The sequence below is a fragment of the Elgaria multicarinata genome, chromosome 19 (genome assembly GCF_023053635.1).
Source record: "Elgaria multicarinata webbii isolate HBS135686 ecotype San Diego chromosome 19, rElgMul1.1.pri, whole genome shotgun sequence".
Lineage (NCBI taxonomy): Eukaryota > Metazoa > Chordata > Lepidosauria > Squamata > Anguidae > Elgaria > Elgaria multicarinata.
In genome coordinates this window covers 4,714,240-4,729,533 of record NC_086189.1, presented here as the reverse complement: position 1 = coordinate 4,729,533, position 15,294 = coordinate 4,714,240, and the positions used below count along the sequence as shown (strand labels likewise).

The 15,294-nt window shown below is 50.8% G+C and overlaps 1 protein-coding gene across 1 annotated transcript; it reads right to left on the bottom strand.

The window, feature by feature from the left end:
• Window positions 1–7,811: 7,811 nt before the first annotated feature.
• PIP5KL1 (phosphatidylinositol-4-phosphate 5-kinase like 1) lies at window positions 7,812–15,078 on the bottom strand. Its single transcript, XM_063144511.1, has 4 exons — window positions 15,012–15,078; window positions 14,061–14,173; window positions 12,880–13,039; window positions 7,812–8,479 (listed from the first exon to the last, which is right to left on the bottom strand). Exons 1-4 carry the CDS (start codon window positions 15,050–15,052, stop codon window positions 7,888–7,890), a joined length of 906 nt encoding a protein of 301 aa, XP_063000581.1. The 5' UTR covers window positions 15,053–15,078; the 3' UTR covers window positions 7,812–7,887.
• Between the last annotated feature and the right edge of the window lie 216 nt (window positions 15,079–15,294).

Here is a 15,294-nt window from a genome sequence, read left to right as displayed (position 1 = left end):
TTGGATGACTTCAAGTCCCCAGGGCTAATGAATACACACTAGAATATTGTAAGAACTGGCTGAAAAGCTGCCAGGGCCTCTGTTGATTATCTCTGAGCAGCCCTGGAGAACTGGGGAGGTGCCAGAGGACGGGAGAAGAGCAAATGTAGTCCCTCTCTTCAAGAAAGGGGGGGGGAGAGGACCCCAGTAATTACCGACCAGAGAGTCTAACATCAATCCCTGGAAAGATGTTAGAGCAGATAATAAAGCAGCAAACTCGGCCACTTCACTGCTCACTCCGAATTCCAGAACATTTATGAAGAAGTTGAAAAGGGTTGGCCTCAATACCGATCCCTGTGGGACCCCACTATTTACTACCCTCCATTGGGAGAATTGACCATTTATTCCTGCTCTTTACTTTCTGTTCTTTAACCAGTTACTGATCCATAAGAGGACCTCTCCTCTTAAGCCATGTCTCCTAAGTTTGTTCAGGAGTCTTTGGTGGGGGACTTTATCAAAAGCCTTTTGGAAGTCCAAGTAGACCATGTCCACCGGATCAGCCCTCTCGACATGTTTGTTGACACTCTCAAAGAATTCTAGTAGATTAGTGAGACAGGATTTGCCTTTGCGGAAGCCGTGTTGATTCTTCTTCAGCAGGACCTGCCCTTCTACATGCTTACTAATTTTGTCTTTGGGAGAGGAAGCGTTTGCACCCTCTGATGGCCTCCGTGGTTAGCATCAGGAAAGAGGGGGAGATTTTTTTGGCCAGTGCTTTATCTAGACACAATGGAAGGTTCAGCGACAGCTGTATCCTCTTCCTATGAAGTCCGCAGCACTTGTAGTTAGGAAAGTGCTATTGGGATTCTTCAGAATTTGCTGGGTATTAGAATGTTAGCTGTTGTTCTCTTCCGATCCACACCTCACGTCGGCTATAGCAGCTCTGATTCCCCTGCGCCTTCTCCCATTAAGGGGCAGAGGGCGGGGACACGGGGCAGGCAAAGTTAAACTAAGGAATCCACTACCACAAGATGTAGTGATGGCCACTAATTTGGATGGATTTAAAAGAGGGTTGGATAAATTCTTGGAGGAGAAAGTTACCAATGACTACTAGCCCTGGTGGTTGTGTGTTTTCTCCAGTATTCGAGGCAGTAAGCCTGCGTGCACCAGTTGCTGGGGAACATGGGCGGGAGGGTGCTGTTGCACCATGTCCTGCTTTGTTGGTCCCTGGTCGACAGCTGGTGGGCTACTGTGTGAACAGAGTGCTGGACGAGATGGAGGGGGTTCAGAACAGTAACACCTTGAAGAGCTCCTTTGGAGCTTTTACTGATTCTGACTGAAACATGGAGCAGATTCCCCACCCCACATTTTTATACCGCCCCATAGCCGAAGCTCTCTGGGCAGTTTACAAAATGTGGTTGGGGAGTGGAGGGACACACTCCAGCTGAGACTCTGGCACACAAGGGACTCTTGTTTTTAGGAGCAATCTACATGTCCTGGTTAACCGCTGCCTCGTTTGTTCCTTTAAATTTGCCTTTTGGGGAAACTTCTTCAAAATCATAAAGAGCGTTGGGACGCCTTACTTGCTGTTTATTATGCCATCGGTTTTGTGCACTACAGCCCACTTCATCAGAAGCAGAGTATTATTCTGAGACAGTTGCAGAGAGACAGACAGTGGGGGCATCTATATGGCACTGCTTCCCCTATTGATTCCCCCCCAAAACCTGCAGTATCTCTGCTGTGATGCTGCATCAGTAAAAGCTACATGGCAGGAGTGAGTGTGGGCTACGCAGCCAGGAAAATGCGCAGCACCATTGTCACACAGCAGGAATGGGCAGCAGATATGAGTGACTGAAAACCATCAAACCCTTTTTCCCCGTCAGCTCTGCACAACTTTGTAGTTTTGAAAGCCTGTAGCTGTGCACCTCTGCTGCTACAATTCAGTGAATTTATGCGTTATACATAACTGTCCTAACTATAGTTCCAGAATGAGACTTTAGTGCTGCCAGGGTGGCCATTACTAAACACTCACCTGTAACCCGCCTCCTGCCCTACTGTGCACTGGGATCTGCCCCCTAACTTTACCCACTCTCTTATTCTGAAGTGTAGCCACCATTGACACACAAACAACCGTGGTGACATCAGGGATTAGCACAACATGGCTGCAACTTGGTGGCTATGTCATATAAACAATGGAGCACAACTGCACAGCCATGATGATGTATATACAGCATATAGGCGAGCCCAGGGAGAGAAAGAGAAAGAGAGGGTTGACAGGGGTCAGATTGCAAATCAGTAGGTCAGAGAGAAAACGCAGACCTGCTAGCCTTTTCAGTTTCTTTTTGAAGTTCTCCAGAACTGCTATGGGCAGTTCCGCAGCGCAGATGTCAGGAAATGAGTGTGCAAGAATGCTGAAGACACGTTCCACGCAGCGCACGCTTTTATACGCTGCCGCTGCTATGGCTAAGCCATACTTTGAAATGCCAGTCGTACCAGTCACATGGAAGACCAATATGTTTTTCTGCTATACCTTCACCTACAAGAAGCACCAGCGTCTTCTGGCCTTTTCCATTCTGTTTATGGCAGAGGAAATCGCATACAGCAGATGGAGAACTTCCTGGAATGTGCAATAACACTTCCTGTCCCTGCTGCTGCCTTCCCCAACCTGGAGTCTTCTGTATCAATACCGCTTATCACCCCAGAGAAACTACATCTCCTATAGCAAAACAAGTAAGAACTCGAGCAGGTCGCCTGGTACAGAAGCCACACCATCTACAAGACTATGTTTAACTTTTGGGGGGGGGGTAAATGGGAGTTGTAATGTATTGTTGGTTAAAATAAAAAAGGAAAGATGTATCAATAGGTAGAACTAAGTGAGACACACAGGAAGTCAGATGGAAGAGGAAGTCAGGGACACAGACTTTGATTGAAGGAATACTCGCCCAATCAGGACGTGACACAGCAGTCAGTGACTCAGCACTCTCAGGAGTCCGTCAGGGCTGGAGAGAAGTTAGTTAGAAGCTATGTTTGTTTGAGGCAATAAAAGTTTTATTTTTATATAATACTGCATTCCTCATTTGCAACAAACCTATCTTTGAAACATCTTCTGTTCCCATCAGCCCCGAATAGCATGCCCATGGGAGTTGCAATCCAAAATATCTGAAGGTTGGGAAAGCGCACACACACACACACATCACACACACACACACACACACACACACACACACTTTGACTCTCAGCCAGCCATGTTTCAAACCGTGTTGTCACTGCGATAAGATTTCTGTTTTATTAAAGACCACCGTGGGCAGGGCTGGCGCTAGGGAGTTGGCCTCATTGGGCATTTGCTGGCAGGTGCTAGGAGGGCCTGGTTGTAGGAAAAGGCCATAGGGCCCATGCCAAGAAAACAACCACAAGCCTCACACTTGGAGACAGTTAGCAATTACACAAGTGCCTCAAGCAGTGGTAGGATGTTTAGATGTCAACACCGCTAACTTTAAAAAAAGAAAATGGCTGCCATGAACCAGAGGCTGTGACGAACCCAGTTCCTGTCTCCAAAGGAGCTGATAATGCCCCATAACAGGAAGAAAGAATCATAGAATAGCAGAGTTGGAAGGGGCCTACAAGGCCATCCTGCCTCCAAACCCATGCTCAGTCCAGGAATCCACCTTAAAGCATCCCTGACCGATGGCTGTCCAGCTGCCTCTTGAAAGCCTCTAGTGTGGAAGTGCCCACGACCTCCCTAGGACATTGGTCCCATTGTCGTACTGCTCTTACAGTCAGTAAGTTTTTCCTGATGTCCTGCCAGAATCTGTCTTCCTGTCACTTGAGCCCATTATTCCGTGTCATGGATTCTGGGAGGATCGAGAAGAGATGAGATGAGAAGAGAGAAAGGAGCAATTTGAATGCGGGGTACTTTTTTTGGGGGGGGGGAAGCAGGGGAGACAGATTTGCCTATACTTCTTAAGATGGGCCTGAGCAGAAGGTAGGACGGGTCAACTCCCAGCATTCCTTGCCGTTGGCCATGCTGGCACGGGTTTCTGGGAGTTGAAGTCCAAAACATCTGGAGAGCAAGCTTCCGCCCAGCCCCGCTCTGAAAGACATCCTTAAACACAAAGCACTTTTCTTTTTAAAATGTTTTTACCTGCATCGGTTTTTCCACCTTACAGAAGCCGGGACTATAAAGGGGGGGGGGAACACCCCGTCCTGTCGGTTTGGTACCTAAAACTGTTCCAGGGCTCCCAACAAGGCAACCGGGATGTTCAGGGGTCTGGAAACAAAGCCCTATGAAGAGAGACTGAAAGAACTGGGCATGTTTAGCCTGGAGAAGAGAAGATTGAGGGGAGACATGAGAGCACTCTTCAAATACTTAAAAGGTTGTTGCACAGAAGAGGGCCAGGATCTCTTCTCCATCCTCCCAGAGTGCAGGACACGGAATAACGGGCTCAAGATAAAGGAAGCCAGATTCCAGCTGGACATCAGGAAAAACTTCCTGACTGTTAGAACAGTACGACAATGGAACCAGTTACCTAGGGAGGTTGTGGGCTCTCCCACCCTAGAGGCCTTCAAGAGGCAGCTGGACAACCATCTGTCAGGGATGCTTTAGGGTGGATTCCTGCATTGAGCGTGGGGTTGGACTCGATGGCCTTGTAGGCCCCTTCCAACTCTGCTATTCTATGATTCTATGATTCTAAGGGAGGGGCGTTTGCAGAGATGTTTCAAAAACAGGTAGTCACATGTGACGCCCAACATCAATGCACTCAAAGGCATGCATGCGCCCTTGCCCGTTGTCTGGGAAACATTAAGCAGTTGGCACAGTTCCAGTGTAGCTGAAGTTTCGAGAATTCAGCCTACGTTTCTCTGGAGCACTGGTGGTTTTTTGTGTTTTTTTACCCATTTCCTGCACTTAAATGCATCCTTGAGGACCAGCTCCATAGAACTTGATGGGGCTTACTTCCAATTAAACCTGGATCAGGCTGTTCGCGTCAACGCAAAGAGAAACAGTGAAATGGTATTCATCGCTAGGGAAACCGAGGCACAGGGAAGTCAGACTGGAGCCAGCATCACGCTACTTCAAGAAAAGGACTCCCGGAACCAAATCGCTACAACTCTGAGACCGCTGTGAAAGAAGGATATCAGAAACTTGTTTGTGTGATTGCTGAACAACCTGCCGCAGCAATAAAGCACTTATAATCCTTGCGATATCTCACAGAAGCTGTTCTTTCTTTCCTTGGGCTTTCAGGGCTTCATCACGCACATGGGTGGAGCGTACATGGTTGTTACTCTCCGCAGTGCACTGACATCCGCTCTGCTCCATCATTGTTACAAGGCAGTGCTAGCCGTCCCTAAATCCCGGCTTTTCAGTGCCAGAAAACTCATACTTCTGGTTGGGGGCGGAGAACCACCAAGGTCATCCAGAGAGAGGCTGGTTCCCTGACCCTCTCCAGGTTTTCCCCACCACTACAGATTAATTAACGGGAATGGGGAGTAAACAACCCACAATACTGGCTACCCATGAGAGCACTCCACCGACAAATAAACCCCACTCCGGAAAGCATCGCACTAGCCCTTAGCGCTACATCACAGAAGTGAATTAACACAGTCCCTTTGCAACTCTGGTGCTGCGGAGCTCCGGAGCTAACGCCACATCACAGAAGCTAATTAACGAAGTTCCAGAGTTAATTGAAGCAGAAAGTGCATAGACAGCTCTGGAGCTAAGACCACATGATAGAAGTGAATGAACACAGTTCCTTTGCAACTCTGGAGCTGCGCAACGCCGAAGCTAACAACACACCAGAGAAGCAAATTAACAAAGTGCCAGAGTTAATGAAAGCAGAAAGTGCATAGACGTCTCTCAGTGGGAATGCTAAAGGAGTGAACGGGGGGAGGGTCACAGGCCGCACCGAAGTCATCGGCATGCCCAGAATTTAAAGCAGATCAAGTGCCTGGGAGCCACTTTAAATAAAAGGAATGGAGTAAAAGCACTCCCCGATCCTGCGCCTTTTCCAGGCAGAAGAGGGCGGTTGGGAATGCGTTGGCCACAACATTACGTGCCACAAAGGACCTCACAACGCAGCCAAGCCATGGAAAAACACCCACACCCCAAACCCATGGAAAACGGTACAGTGGTTTTCTGAAAGAGTGCAAAAGGGTTTTGTATACCAACATGGGAGACCGGGCAGAAATCACTACAAAGGGAGTTTTCCCCAAAGCCACCTGGCTTTGCATCTTGTCCAGGGCTGGCGCCAAGGCTAGGCATGGTTGGGCAGCTTCCGAGGACCCTCACCCCAGGAGGGGCCCTTCTCCATTGCAACCTGCTTGTTCACCTATGCCTTGCTATGGCCCAGACAACAGTGGGGTTCAGGAGGAGGAGCAGGAGACGCATGGCCTCCTGGCTCCCTGGCTCTGTGCCCCCCCCTCAAAACAAGCAAAATGAGGGAGAGGATGAGGAACAAGAGCAGCTGATGGCAATGGTAATGTCGTGTTTCTCAGAAACTCCTGCTTTCCAGGGGAGGCAAATGACGAGTCTTGCAAAGTAATCCACAAAGCTGTTATTAAGCAACAAACTCTCTTCTACTTGAAGAGAGCCTAACCTTTCGGAAACGTCCCCCTAGGCAAAACTATGCAAACTAAGCAAGACAATTGTCCGACTAAGAAGAATCGGAAGCCACTTCCCAAATGCCCATAACTTCAGAGAGCCTGGTGTGGAGGCAGGTTCTGGCGTAATCGAACTGACTTTCTCACTCCTTCCTTCAGCTCTGCGCATTTGAGCTTCCAGCAAACCCTAGCATCAGCTAGTTTGTCTGGGCCCTCTCCTCCGGAAGAAGGCTCACTTCCCACCGAGTGTGTAGGATTTGGCCTTGAGGAGATAAGCTCTGGAGAGGGCTGACTCCCAGCTGGGGAATCGCCCATGAGAGCTTCCTCCCCCACTGGTACAGGCTGGCTGGTGTCTGGCGCCACCTCCTCTAGGTCCGAATCAGATTCTGATTGATTACCTGAAACACCTTCTCCCAAAACAGGGGCAGTAGGGTTAGACATGACAGGTGGTGAGAAGGTAGACCCACTGAAGGACCAGGGGATGTGGCAATGGGGCTGTGCCTTGCCCAAGAACCCACAAAAACCTGGAGCTGACACTGGTCTTCCCCTTCACCACAAATACTCATAGATACTTACTCTAAGAATGTATTATACCAGGGCAATGCGGGGTTAAAAAAATAACAATAGCAACATGTTCCCTTTAGCATCTTTATTTTATGTTTTAAATCGAGAGCAGGTTCTCTCCCTTTGCCATCAGTGGGTTGGTGCCACCATGCTTGCGGTCTCCGGCACCTCTTTTTCCTGGACCTTCATCTCATTTGGGCCCCTATAGGGCTACGCCAAAGAACAAGGTGCACACTCGCACACACCACTGTTGGTTCCGGCATTATGATCGCCCTGAGTTTCAAACCGCACCATTGCTGATTAGTGTCCAGGATTCATATCTAAATCCCAGCGTCAACCTCACCCCCTGGCAAACCGTTCCCCCAACACACGCCTGGTGGAAATCCGTGCTCCCTTGCCCTACCGCAGGTGTAGGCAAAAGATAATGTCCAGATGTTTTGGACTTCAACTCCCAGCATTCCTGCCTATTGGCCGTTCTGGCAGGGGCTTCTGGGAGTGGAAGTCCAAAACATCTGTCCATCTACTTTCCACCCTACAGCCTAATAATATGGGGAGGAGATGCCACTTTTCTGCGGATGCTGCCCCCTGATGGCCAAATGCCGCCACAGCGCCTCCTGATGCTTTGGAGACACGCCGTCCGAGTGTCTCATCGTACTTCAGCTGGCTTTTTCCCTCTCTGCGAGTCACGCAGGGATCTGGGGACTCTGGAGAAAGGCCGAGGACGTTTCCCTCACCCGCCCCGACGCCCCCTGCTCATGTGGTGTGGTCTTCCACCCACTGGCAAAGCCTCCTAGCGTAGCAGGCCGGGCCGACCGTGGAGAAGTTTTGCCCGCGGTAGCGGATGCTTTTCCAGAGGTGCTCCATCTTCTTGCGGAAGCTGTACACTGTGAAGAGGTCGATGATGCCGATGAAGTAGCGGTAGTCCGGCCCGTCGATGACATGCAAGGGGTTTCTGCAGCTGGGCAGCAGGCGTCTGTTTTCCAAGATGTACGAGGGGTCTTCCTCCAGGCTGTGCAGGCTCAGGCTCTGCAGCAAGAGTTCCACCCTGGTGGAGGAGTTGGACGCAGGGTCGTTCCCGCTTTCCCGCATCAAGTAGGGCACCAGAACGTCCCGCATGAAGGTCTGGCTCTGCGTTGACGCCTCCTGGTCCTTCTCACTGCTGTGACGCCGGCTGAGGTACAGGGCTAGGACATCTTGGATGGAGCTTTTGCTTTCGGGGGACAAGGTGTACGACTGTTCCAGGTTGGAGGGGATCGTGCTAGCAATGGGGGGCAACAGGGGCATGTATTTGGGTTCAGCACCGGCCGGTTCGTTGGTACAGAAGGAGCCCTTGCAGCTGACCGACCTGTTGGAAGGTGACAAAGAAGTTCTAAGGCATTTTGGAATGTGCGTCTCTCTCTCTGTCTTTCTGTCCACCTCTCTCTCTCTCTCTCGATGTTTGTCACTCTGTCTGTGTCTCTCCCTCTGTGTGTGCGTCTGTCTGTCTCTCCCTCTGTGTGTGCGTCTGTCTTTCTCACCCTCTGTCTTTGTCTGTCTGTCTGTGTCTGTCTCTCTCGCTCTGCGTGTCTCTGAGCTCCATCACTCCTTTTTTTTTCCTGGTTTGCCCCCGCGATATCCACCTCCGTTTCATTAGCGCATCAAGCGCTGGTCACTCTCACGTATGCATGTTGCTACGCTATTTCAGCACTATTTCAGCCGGTGTATCTTTTCAGCTGTGCTGGCGCCCGCTTCCCGGTATCGCTACTATGATGGCAAAATCTCATTTCACTCGATTTCTCTCCGCTATTGCGCACCCCGCCCCTTCTCCTTCCCCCTACAGTTAATTGGCTGTTTGGGCTGTGATGGACGTGGGCACCCTCCCCGCCCCATTCTGGTTTTTCAGTATGACAGTTAAGCGTCTAATGGCCCTCTGGTGCAGCTTGCCTTTTGAAGGATTTGCACAGCGCCAATCAAGACACCTCAAAAGGGATATAAAAGGACTTAGGAAAGTGCAGAAGCGGGGGGGGGCTTGGTGGCTCCATGGCAACCTGAGGGCAGGTGGGGGTGTTTGCCGGAGAGGCAAAGGGCTCCCTCCCTCTCCTCTCCCCCACCCCCGTGCCCATCGGAGCTGCGTAATACCACATTCCAGCAAGCCCTCCTTTCCAAAACCCATGGAGAGGAGGGGGGCGTTTGATCAAGTGAGTGCCGTTTCCGTGTTCCGAATGGAGATTATGTTTCCATCTCTGCGGGGTGTTCCCGGCTGAGCGCTTGACCGGCTCCTCATTGCAGTTGAATCTTGCTCCCCCCCACAAAAAATTCTAGCAAATCTAGGGGTTCCCGGTGCTGCCAGGAGGCCCCACGGCCATTGCAGGAGGCAGCCATTGCGGTATCAACAATGACCAAGGGCCTTCCTAGACGAGGCCTTAGCGCGCATTCTGTCCCGGCTTCCCTGCTGTGCGTCCAGATGACGCACAGGGGAATCCGCAGACAGGCCGCGCTGAGGCCTGGTCTTACCCGCCATAAGCGAAGTCGCTTATGGCGCGCCTTTTCCCCAGCTCCGGCCTCAGGCCGGAGCTGGGGAAAGTGTGGAGAGTTCCGCGGCTTTTCGCGGCTCCTCGCTTACTCGCGAGGAGCCGCGAAAAGCCACGGACCTGGCACGATGCGCTGTGCCCATCGTGCCAGGAGGTGGGTGATCCGGGGGGGGGGGAAGATGGCAGAGGGCGACGAAGGAGATGTTGGGGGGGGGGGCGGAGGGCGACGAAGGAGACAGCGAGGTGATGGCAGAGGGCGACGAAGGAGATGTTGGGGGGGGGGGCGGAGGGCGACGAAGGAGACGATGAGGTGATGGCAGAGGGCGACGAAGGAGATGGTGGGGGGGCGGAGGGCGACGAAGGAGATGGTGGGGGGGCGGAGGGCGACGAAGGAGATGGTGGGGGGGCGGAGGGCGACGAAGGAGACGGCGAGGGGGGCGGATGGGGGGGATTAAATTAAAAAAAAACCCTTACCTTCTCCGGCGGCTTCGGGCCCCACATGGCCCCTTTAAAAAAAAAAAAACATGGCCGACGCTGCAGGGCTTCCGTCGTCCCTGCGGGTCGGCCGTCTAGGAGGCTGGGCGGCGCGCGTTAAAGTTTGCACGCCGTCGCCCCGCCTCCCTGCCGGCTTATCCCGGCAGGTCTAGCAAGGCCCCAAGTGTGTGTGGGGGAGAGAAAAGAAATAACATGGATAATAAAAACGAGGAAGAATGGAAAGTGAGGCCTCATGCGGGGCGGGGGGAGGAAGCAGGCAGAAGTGGATGGATGAGAAGGGTTGAAAATGTGGGGGGGATTGTAGCAGCGGGCAAGGAAAAAAGGAGGCATCGAAACAGAGAGCAGGGAGTTGCAGCAGTGAAAGTACGGTCGACCGATCGTTCGTTCCAACCGACACGGCAGAATGAGGAGAGGAATTCAAATGGCGCGCTGGAGGAGAGCCACCCCGCCTTCCTCTTTCGTCAGCGAGACCGCCCTTCCACAAAAAAACCGGGGGATGTTCCAACATAGCAGCAATACACGGGGGTGGAGGAGCGGTTTTATTGAGCATTGGGGGGAGGGAACCGGATTTCCCCTGCTCCGAAATAAGATGGAAAGGGGAGGGGAAGAGGCGAGATGAGTGCAGGACAGGGGCGGCGTCATGTGAGTACCACGCTGCAAAAGCGCAAACCAGGCGTGATGAGAGTGCAATAAAACAATGGTGTGATGGGGCGCTCTGCCTCTCTGTTTGTCTCTCCCTGTGTCTGTCCATCTCTCCCTCTCTGTCTTTCTCTTAGTGACTGTCTCTCTCGCTCTGTGTGTCTCTGTCTCTCTCTGTGTCTGTCCATCTCTCCTTCTCTGTCTTTCTGTTAATGACTGTATCTCTCGCTCTGTGTGTCTCTGTTTGTCTCTCTCTGTGTCTGTCCATCTCTCCCTCTCTGTCTTTGTTAGTGACTGTCTCTCTCGCTCTGTGTGTCTCTGTTTGTCTCTCTCTGTGTCTGTCCATCTCTCCCTCTCTGTCTTTCTGTTAGTGACTGTCTCTCTCGCTCTGTGTGTCTCTGTTTGTCTCTCTGTGTGTCTGTCCATCTCTCTCTCTCTGTTATCTTTCTGTCTGTGTCGTTCTCTCTCAATGTTTGTTGCTCTGTGTCTGTCTCTCTTGCTCTGTGCGTGTCTCTCTGTCTGTCTGTCTCTGACTGTGCATCTGTGTCTGTCTCTCTGCCTCTTGCTCTGGATCTGTCTCTCACTGGGTCTGTCTCTCTGTCTCTGTCTGTCTCGCTCACTCTGGCGCTGTCTGTCTGTCTCTCTCTCTCTCACTGTGTCTCTCTGTCTTTGCTTAGAACCTCCATCAGCCCCAAGCAGCATAGCCAGTGGTGAGGGCTAAATGGGAGCTGTAAGCCAAAACATCTGGAAAGCCACAAATGCATCTTTGCATTTCATGAGCACTTCTTTTAAACACACACATGCGTACACAAACAGCAGCAGGGGTGTGTGTGCGTCTCTGCTCCTTGCTGGGGTCGCAGCGAGAGGGTGCCGCCATCCCAATGAAAAGCCCTTCCCTGATGGACCTATTTGCATTGGGAAGAACACGCTCCCCCCATTGACGCAGCGCAAAAAGTAACTCTGGGGGCACAAATTTATTGGCTGCGATCCACAGAAGTATCCACTCCTCCCCTCCCCTGTGGCAGCTATTTGCATTTTTTTAAAAGAAAAACAAAGTCTACATTTTGGGGCACGTCCACTGGGGACACCTCTCCCGACATGAACCTCCCCGCTCACTGCGCTCAACATCTAAGGTCCTCCTCCGAGTGCCTACTCCGAGGGAAGCTCGGAGGACGGCAACAAGGGAGAGGGCCTTTTCAGTGGTGGCCCCCCAATTATGGAATGATCTCCCTGATGTGGCTCGCCTCACCCCAACATTGTTATCTTTTCAGCGCCAGGTCAAGACTTTTCTCTTCTCCCAGGCATTTAACAGCATAAGTTGAGTTTTAACTGACTCCAGAACTAGCTTTTTAAACTAGTGTTTAAAAATTGTTTAAAATATTAGCTGTTTTTATGTTTTAAATTTTTGTATATTGATTTTTAATGTCCAGTCTTTTAATCTTTGTAAACTGCCCAGAGAGCTTCAGCTATGGGGCGGTATATAAATGTAATAATAATAATAATAATAATAATAATAATAATAATAATAATAATAATAATAATAATAATAATTTACAGCCATCGGGTCAGCTGACTGCCCCCTCCTCCGCTGGGCCCTAGGAAGCCCCACCCTCAGGTCTTCTTGCTCAGTTTGAGTCATTCCTCTCTGGTGTTGGGGGCACTGGCCAATGTCCTGCTTCCTTCTCCCCACTCCCCAAAATCCCTTCCTTATATCTTGAGCCCTTGGGATGCAGAAGTGCTCTCAAACACACACAAGGCGTTCGACAGACTCAAGTGGTACCCAGGTGGGGATGCTTGGAGTTTGTAAAGACCACCCTCCCTGTGTTTCTTAGATTGGCATCCTCCGAATCAATTCCCCCCCCCCAATTTCCTGAATTCGCACAAATTCGCACCTACGCAAATGAGCGAATCCCCCCAAATGTGCATTTGAATGCTCTAACCTAGAGAAAAATACGCATTTTCGGACAGTACATTTTTTTAAAAAAAAACCAAAACCAAAAATGTTTTTGACTAAATTTGTGTACAATTCCATAAAGTCCACCCACCCACCCAAAAAAGTCCGCCTGGACCCTTCTCCCACCACCAGCCCGGCCTGGCTTACACTGTCCTGGCGATGATATTGGCAAGCGCCTTGTTCAGGATCCGCTCGTCCTCATGCAGAGGCTGCAGCCCCACCAGGAGACTGTAATCCATCACATCCAAATCCTTGAGGAATTGTGTGTCCAGTTCGACTTGCTGAATGAACCAGGCCCGCTGCTCATCTGTGTGGATGACAGAGGGCCTTAGAGGACGAGAAAGAGACTCACATGCAACAAAAGGCAGTCGTGTGGACCGGAAGAAAAAGAAATATATATCCCTAAAGCCCTGATGCTGCAATACCCTGATTAGGGCCAACCTGAAAAGATCACCTGAGAAACTGTGCAAGCTTTAGAGACCTACAGAGCTCTTTGTCGGGCAATTTGTTAAAAAGGCAGGTTGGGGGCCTGGGGAGAAAAGTGACTCAATTTATTAGTTCCAAGTATAATGTGTGTGTGGGGGGTGGAAGAGTCTGCAGGTCATGAGGTAGTTACGGGAAGGCTTTGCTGCCCCCAAGTATCCTGGGAAGAAGGTGTGTGTGTGTGTGAGGGGTAATGTTGCATCCTCCATTTTGGGGATTGAAAGTCCAGCTATTCTCAGGAGGCTTTCCCACTGTGGATGAAGCAAATGGGCCCCTTTTGCCAGGGCATCACAGACATGAATCACAAAGAAAACAGGAATCAGAAAGGAAACCTCCCCAAAGCCAAGATATTGCACCTCTGTATTTTCGTCTGAAAAGTTAAGGGCATGGTGGTGTGTGTGTGTGTGTGTAGTACCCTCTGTCAATACTCAGTCTTAAGTCGGATGTGCATTTCCTTCGCTGGTTTGTGTTTGTTTGATGTGAGTTTCTTTTCCTTCGCTTGCTGGCGTTTGTCCCAATTCCCGTTGCTCCTTCTTTACCGTTTCTCTCTCTCTCTCCTACGGGCTTCTCTACTGGCAATGGAATTGCTTTATATGTTATTGTAAAGCGCCTCGATGCCAGAAATGGAGAGGCGGCGCTATAAAAAGGCTTTATATAAAATCATAAATAAATAAATAAATAATATGCTGGGATTCTGGCCCCGCCCACTCCTGGAATGTGCCCCCCCCCATGAAATGGATCCACAAGTACGATTACCATAACATGGTTCCAGGCGTGGGCTCCGGGTGGCCCAAGGGTTGGCCGTTTCCAGACGGCGGGGAAAGCCAACACTGTGAAGAACCTACCGAGACAGATGACGTTTTCTCCAAAGTTGAGATCCTTCAAGACCACAATGATTTCGCTGCCTTCCGGCGCTGCGTCGCTCCACCGGTCAAGCTGGCAGCCTTTGATGTCATAGCTGTGAGCAGAAGACAAGGGACCGGTCAATTCCAGAGAGGCTGGATTCGGAATGCTCTGTCTTTGGGGGACCCTCACAACGTCCTTGCGAGGTAGGTTAGGAAAGAAATGTAGCACGGCGGCGGGGGCGGAGAAGAAAGAGAAGAAATGTAGCATGTCAGGAGGAAAGAAGATGACAAATGTAGCAGGTCAGGGGTGGGGAAAGAAAAGAAATCTAGCAGGTCAGGAAAGAAAAGAAATCTAGCATGTTGGGGCGGGGAAAGAAAAGAAATCTAGCATGGCAGGAAAGAAAAGAAATCTAGCATGTCAGGGGCAGGGAAAGAAATCTAGCATGGCAGGGGAAAAGGTAAGCCTCATCCCCAAAGAGCCCAATAAACAGAAAAAAATAAACATCACCATAACACAATCCTATTTATTTATTTATTTATTTTATTACTGCATTTATATCCCGCCTTTCTTCCTCCAAGGAACCCAAGGCGGCGTACGTAATCCTCCTCCTCTCCACTTTATCCTCACAACAACAACCCTGTGAGATGGGTTGGGCTGAGAGTCTGTGACTGGCCCAGTCACCCAGTGGGGTTTCCATGGCCGAGTGGGGACTAGAACCCAGACCTCCCGACTCCCAGTCCGACACTCTGGCCACTACACCACACTGGCTTTATTTATGTTTTCTCGGAAGTGAATCCCACTATGTCCAATGAGGCTTGCTGCCAAGTAATTGCACAGAGGCCCGGAGGCCCGGAAGAGCGGACCCTCTGTCGTCATCTGCTGCCCATGCAGGTCCGGGGCCTTCAGCAAAGAAATGGCACCGCCCCTCTCGGGCCGTGCTTGGAACTCACCGCTCGACAATCCTCTCGTGCGGGTAGAAGATACTCTGCATGATGATGAAGTATTTCTAGAGGCAGAAAAAGAACACAGCAGTCAGTCCGTCCGTTCATGAGAGAGCTCAAAACCTGCATCTTCCCGCGTGGTACAGTCCTCTCCCGCTACCCTCAAGCCAGGTGGTTTGAAAGGTGAAATCCCCAACAGGCATTCTGGGAGCGGTGGTGTGACAGGACTGTACCACATCAGAGTGTCCCACAGGACTGGACCACATCATGCTGGCCTGGGGGTGATGGGCAT